General features: G+C 38.9%; 1 protein-coding gene across 1 annotated transcript; it reads left to right on the forward strand.

Moving 5' to 3' along the window:
- LOC144529685 (uncharacterized) lies at positions 1-5,938 on the forward strand. Its single transcript, XM_078268923.1, has 5 exons — positions 1-206; positions 830-891; positions 984-1,094; positions 2,605-2,742; positions 5,520-5,938. The coding sequence occupies exons 2-5, from the start codon at positions 886-888 to the stop codon at positions 5,604-5,606; spliced, it is 342 nt and encodes a 113-aa protein (XP_078125049.1). The 5' UTR covers positions 1-206; positions 830-885; the 3' UTR covers positions 5,607-5,938.
- Positions 5,939-6,831: the final 893 nt, after the last annotated feature.

Here is a 6,831-nt window from a genome sequence, read left to right on the forward strand (position 1 = left end):
CGTAGCTACCGCCACAGATAATCTCGTTTGTTTATGCAGGCGGCAGAATCTGCTCTTTTTATACTATTAACGATAAAACTGGAACATGTGACTTTACTTCAAATAAACCAACGCTTTACGCTGTATTGATTACACAAGACGCATTCATGAAAATACAGGACCCTTCAGAACGATAAGATGTTAACACTGTTAGCTGCCCTGTAACGGTAACCAGTTATTCTTTGTTAACGTGTTGTTAACGTTAGCTAGCTGTTAGCTAACGTTACATATTAGCTAATCTAACTTTATGTCATTTTCTGTATTTTTATCTGACTTAGCAATGCGAGGGACAATTCCTCACTGCAAATACGTTTGGTAACGTTACTTGAGTCCATTTAACTGCTAACATTAATAGAGTTTTAACTGTAGCTAGTTACTTGTGTACTTTTACCTAGCTAGCTAGTTAACGTAAGTATTTTGGAAGCAGTATTCGTTTGCATTTTGGTATTTCTACCTTTCTCAAATACATTAGTACTTTTCCATCACGGGACCAGATATCAACCTTTAATTTCCTTACCCTAGTTGCAAGGAGTTAGCTAAAGAAGAAAATGACTTACTTTAGTGCTTAGCAGTGGTGAAAGAAGTAACGTTATGCTGATCCTTTACTGAAGTAAAAGTACTAACACTGTGAAAATATTCCACAATAAGTAAAAGACCTGCATTCAAAATCTTACTTAAGATGGCACTATACCAAATATACCATTTTAACATAGAGGGAAATAAACAGAGGCATTTGGAAAGCCTAAATAATTGATAATAATGGTTTTGATCGTAATTCTTCTCCTGTCAGAATTCCCAGAGATGTGAGCCTTGTGACAGTTGAAGGTGTCTTCTTAGAAAGAGAGAATGCAGGTAAGAAAGAACATGTTTCTACTAATATGTACCCATAACTACTCTGTTACATGTAGTTGATCAAAGTATATTTGGTATGTCCTGCTCCTCAGGTGTTGCCTATTTGGGAGCTTTCCATCCCTCTCCCAGCAGTGCTGATGATTACTCTGAGTCTCTACATGATCTTCCTGGGGATCGGGCTGTGGATCCGATCCTGCCTCAAGGTTGGTGCTGCAGGCACGGCCACTGCTCTCTACAGAGCAAGGAGGCCTTTCTCCTCACTACAGTTTGTAAAATTTAAAATACATCAAATGTGCTGTTTACTGGAACTTGCACTAAACATAGTAGCACAGATGTAGAGGAAGATGAATAGGAAAGTAAACCTTGGCCTATCAACACTAAACTCAAGTCACCATGTGGAGAATGTGACAACTTTGTGGCTCCCCCCGGTGTTAGAAACAAGACAAACCATGCCTTCCTAGGACAAATCTATTCATTTTTTTCCTTCAATTTTCTGGGCTTGCATTGCTCTAGGAAAGTTGACTGAGGTTATTCAAGTTTTTTTCTTAGGGTGTGATTGTCTTATTTTTCCAAAAACTAAATGTTATTCTATCACAATCATTATACAAATGCTATAACATGGTAACCTGACTCCGCCAGATGGATTGCTTCGCATTTGCTCGCCATATCCAACTTTCCGTTGGAGAACTTTTGGGACGGGGCGAAAATACTGGTTAGCTGATTGGATAAACCATCTGTCTATTGTCTGTCTTGCGGTTCTTCTAATGCCATCGTTTAACATACAATGAAGTTAGGTAACATTTTTAAATTTACCATTTGTATGTGACATGAACCTCGTCAATGACAATACCCACCAAGTTTTCATGGTACACTTCTTCACGGTACACTTCTGAAGAGCAAAAGAGCAAAAACATCTTTACCTCCGAGAAAAGCCTTCCAGTGCCATTTTTTGCTCTTCTTTCAATGAAGGAATACTTTCTAATTAGGATTAAACTTGCACGATAGCTACGCTCATCTCATCCGTGGAAGCCGCCATGTTTAAACCCGCCTCAAAACCAATGCTGATTGGTCGGTCGTTTGGCGATAGGCTCCAAATTTTCTCTATCTCAAGATGCCAGACTGATCTGCGAGTGGAAAACTGGAGATCGCGAGGTCAGGACGGTCTCACGAGGCTAATAACATGGTACACCAAGTCTAACATTTTGTACATTTCTACAAACTCAGTGATGACTGAAGGGAGCGGTTATTCCTGTGTAATAAGTAATCATATTTTGATCTGGTCCCTCTTAAAAAACAGTATTTTACATTATGTCATTGTGAAAACATGCTTCTACAATGTACCTGGAATAGAGCAGATTTTCTTCTTTAGATATAAGAAAAACCCTTTTCACTTACCTATTCATGTATGAATTACAGAGACAGTTGTTGTGAAGCATTTGGTGTCATCTTTTGACCATCTCCAATTCCTCCAGTTTGCATATAAAAGATGAAGACTAATGATGGGACCTTGAACTAGTTAATACAGTAGCTGAACATGTTTTAATTATTATGATTTAATTTTATTTGTTTGGATTAAACGAAAATACTAATGTGTGGTTTATTAGTTAGGTTTATGTTTCACTGTATTCCTGTTTGTCAACACACGCAAGTAAAAAGTACAGAAACGTCAGCGTGGAGAGTGATGCACATTTTTCTCTGTTTTCTCTTCAAAAGGACCGTTGTTCTTCAGAGTGTTGTGACTGCTGTCCAAACATTTCCGTATGTGACCAGTGCTTCAGATTTGCGGAAATGTGTGACTGTCGCCTGCCAACCATGCGCTCATGTCGGGCTGTTTCGTGCCCTTCTCCTTCTGTAAGTAGCCTTCAAACACTCCACACCATTACTGAGATAAGTGAATACTCAAGAGCCCTTTTCTCAACCATCAATATGTTGTTAAATCAGGTTCACTTTCTCTCTGAGCAGGCTTCTGGTCAGATTGTAAACCCGCTGTGATATTGAGCTATATAAATAAAATTGACTTGACATGACTAGTTTTCAAAGCATCAAAGTCAGATGTTGGTTTAGTCTGCGAGGAAAATCCTTTTAGAATAGAAAAGAACTTACTTGCCTGCCAGGACAGGACATTTTTCTTTGTCCCAATGACTTGCAAAGAAGACTTGTAACCAATTTTGTGTAGGGCTGAAACAATAACTCGAATAATTCGATTACAAAAAATCCTCGAAGCAAAATTCTTTGCCTTGAAGCTTCGTTAAATCAATGTAATTAAGGTTGTACGGCTCACTGTGTTTCCGCACGGAGGATAATTACTAGCGCACACAACATGTTGACGCTTCTGTGGACACAAGACCGTTTATATACTGTCTATGCACAAGACTGACGGCCCAGATTACAAATGAACGAAGACGAAAATAGCGAGGGTCTAAGAGAAGAGACAGGCGAGAGAAAACGACAGAACGTTTGGGATCATTTTAAGCTGCAAACATGCTACTACATCATCTTTGTAGAAAACATCCAGTCTACTCATCCATTCCACGGAGCGAACCCCACACCAGGTAGCTAACTAACGTCTGCTGCTCTCGTCCACCGCGCTGTTTTACACAACTAGCCTACAGCATGCTACTCTGCAAATAGCCATGTTTTACCAACGAGCTAAAACGAAAGCTGTCGGTTTGTAGTCTAACTGTTTATTAGTTTGCTACTAATCTTTGGAAATTTAGCTGTGGAGACAAACCGGCTCCTCCCCCCAGCATGGCCACTTAATATGCACGTTTTTTTTTAGTACACAGCAATAATAAATATTTACTATTGTTGTTTACTAAGTATTTATCCGATTACTCAATTAATTGATGGAGTAATTGGTGGAATACTCGATTACTAAAATAATCAATACCTGCAGCCCTAATTTTGTGTATACATTTGAAAATCTATCCTTTTCTCTCCATTTTGGTCTTTTCATCCCCACTAAGCCAGTGGTTTCTACCTAAAATGGGTCTGCAAAAACACTTATGCTGCGGTCGAATAGTCAAAAAATGATGTCCTATGTCTTTTCCTAAATGTTTTTTCCTTGACCTCGATAGAAAGTGTCATGAGGTGAAGGAAAGATATGAAGGACAGTTCATTAGGTCTTAGGGAAAGACAACACGGTGCTCAGAGAATCCAACTGCACTTACACTCGGCTACGTAATTATGCAATGGCGGATGTTATTGACGTGGGTCTGTTGGGTGAAACTACGATGTTCAGAAAATGGACTACTAAAAGCGTCTTAGATACTTTGGCCTGTGTGTTGGAATTGAAATAAAATAAGGAATATAGGCTACCAGTCACAAAAGTAAAAGGAAATGGTTGCTGAGAATGTTGCTCACACTCACCCTCCTGTCCACTCATACTTATCCCCATGAATCCTAATTAGTGTGATTGTATGAAAATAATTCTTAAATGTACGCAATAAGCATATCATTTGTTTTTGTCAGCCAAATGGTGCGTTGCTGCCGCAAGGAATTGTGGGACGGCATTATCTCCTTTCCTTTGGTAAAGGATGGTCAAGTGTACCCTATGCTAAAGGAGATGAGAAAAGCGATATCGAAGGACTTTTCCTGAGCATTTAGAGAGTTCCTTATCCTGGCTGCCACTTATACCTCTTTCACACCATCTACCAGGGTTGGGCTAGGGTTGTCTGATCAGGGTTCAACCCTCCTTTTGGAACTTCAAACCAAGCCAGTCTACATCCCTGGTCATGACAATTCAGAGATCACCTGGGTCAACCCTGGGAGCAATGCATAACATTTACCTTAAGTGCTAGAAATGGGCGGGGCTTTACACATCATATTCAGTGAACAGGACAGCTATAACACACTCCAGTCCTAGCCAGCAGAACTAATGTTTTAGTAGCTACTTGAAGCTTACTTTCTGATTGTTTCGCAGTGATTACATTCTAAAGCACAGATAAATAACCATCAAACACTTCTCAGATGATTTTGTGCCGAATGTGCAAAATTTATGTTGTTGTTTTTTCAAAGTGTACGGTGAACATAGGCGGCGACCTGTGACTGCCCCACTGTCATTTCCAACCAATCACATAATTTGTCCCGCCCCGGCTGTTAACGAGCACAGATCGTGCGCAATTCACATTGAAATCGACCGTAGTCTACCCTGATCAAACCCACCTGGTGACCTGGGTCGCGAAGCTGAGTAGATCGAGGAGGATTACCGCATTTAAACACACAGTCCACCTAGGTATAACCCTGATGGAGCCATTGGTGTGAACGGGGTCGTAGATACTTCCAGGTCATTTCCCTTATTAACCTTCCTAAGCAAAAAACACTATTCCACCGCAGACTCAGTCTCACATTGTAGTGTGCGCAGGAGAAAACTGGATATCTGAGTTTAAGCTTGTCACTGCATCACAAACATGGCTGAAGTTCTTCTGCTTATCACTAACGATAAATAGCCAACATTGTGTTATCGCCAACTCTCTGACATATTCAATCACACAACAAAGGGGACGGAGCTCACAGTCTGTTGTCAGAATGTAAAGTGTTTTCTAAGTGCTCCTTGCCAAAAAGCTCACCATAGAAAGTTTAAATACATCATTTTAGTGAACTCTTGTGTCTGATATGTTTTCACACAGTGTGCCAAATGGGATTGTGCCTGCACCTGTCAGCCTCCGGAGTGTGACTCCTGCAACTGCCTCTGCTTCGAGATCCGGATCAAGTAGAAGACAAGGATTGAGATGCACCAATGTCAACTGAGCGACCACAAACCACAAGTTTTTGAGTTCTTTGAAAAATATTTTTAAATTGTTTGCCTTTTATTAGAGAGTTTACAGTGGAGAGATAACAGGAAAAAAGGGAAAAGAGTGTTGGGGAAGAGTGAGATTTATGCTCAGCATCTTCATTTTCTGTAAAATGAATGGAGTTAATGGATGAAACAACCAGACAGTAAAGGTCTGTATTTTTTGTCTGATAAATGAAATACCTGATAAATCAAGGTAGCCTACTTCATCACATTGATGCAAAAATGTAAATAAAAATGGTTTTGCTCATTGAATTTAAATATCTAATGTTGATATTAAAACATTAGATATCTGCTATAAAACCATATAATATGATACCATATTATAATAATAGTATACATGTTGATACTTCTGTACTTTATAATCTAATAAAATAGAAACATCTTAACTGACACTATCTGTTGTTTAACATTTCATTTTGAATACGAGAGGACTTTTTTTATATCTTTTACTTTTGATGAAATACAGAATTGTCGACCTGGTTTTGTAGATGTTGCTGAAATACCTTTTGTATTGCATATTTTGAGGTTAAAGGGACATAGGTTAAAGGGACATGGGACTGCAGGGCTTGTCCAGGGATCGAACCACAGACTTTCCCATTGGTAGATGACCGCTCTACCACAGCCACAGCCGCCCACTACTTAGAGCCAGGTGGAAAGTCTCAGATATATATACATGCAAAATACATAGTTGGAGAACTGTGTAGGAATGGCCATAATGTTTCAATCTTTTGTTTTGGGAGTCAACTCCGAAACATTTTTTCACTACCACACACTAACGTCACATTATTTGACGGAAATTCATGCTGTCTCTTTTTTTGGTAGTGAAATATTCTAGCTTAAAAACTAATAATGAAAAGAGTTTACCTTCATTTTTATTTCATTTAATTTTTTAACAAGACTCAGTTTAGTTTTTCTTAAAGGATGTTGTTTTTATTTAGTTTTAAGTTTACGGCAAGATTGTTCACTGCTTATTTAAGTTTCAGTTTGAGTTCCTGATATTAAACTATCTCTCTCTCTCTCTCTCTCTCTCTCTCTCTCTCTCTCTCTCTCTCTCTATCTCTCTATCTATCTATCTATCTATCTATCTATCTATCTATCTATATATATATATATATAGGGTATGTACCAAGGAAAACACACAAATA

The sequence above is a fragment of the Sander vitreus genome, chromosome 15 (genome assembly GCF_031162955.1).
Source record: "Sander vitreus isolate 19-12246 chromosome 15, sanVit1, whole genome shotgun sequence".
Lineage (NCBI taxonomy): Eukaryota > Metazoa > Chordata > Actinopteri > Perciformes > Percidae > Sander > Sander vitreus.

Bases quoted from the DNA above. Each gene is read 5' to 3' on its own strand.
- LOC144529685 (XM_078268923.1), top strand. The intron at 1,095-2,604 runs GTTGGTGCTGCA...TCTCTTCAAAAG, and splicing joins GGATCCGATCCTGCCTCAAG to GACCGTTGTTCTTCAGAGTG. The intron at 2,743-5,519 runs GTAAGTAGCCTT...GTTTTCACACAG, and splicing joins TTTCGTGCCCTTCTCCTTCT to TGTGCCAAATGGGATTGTGC.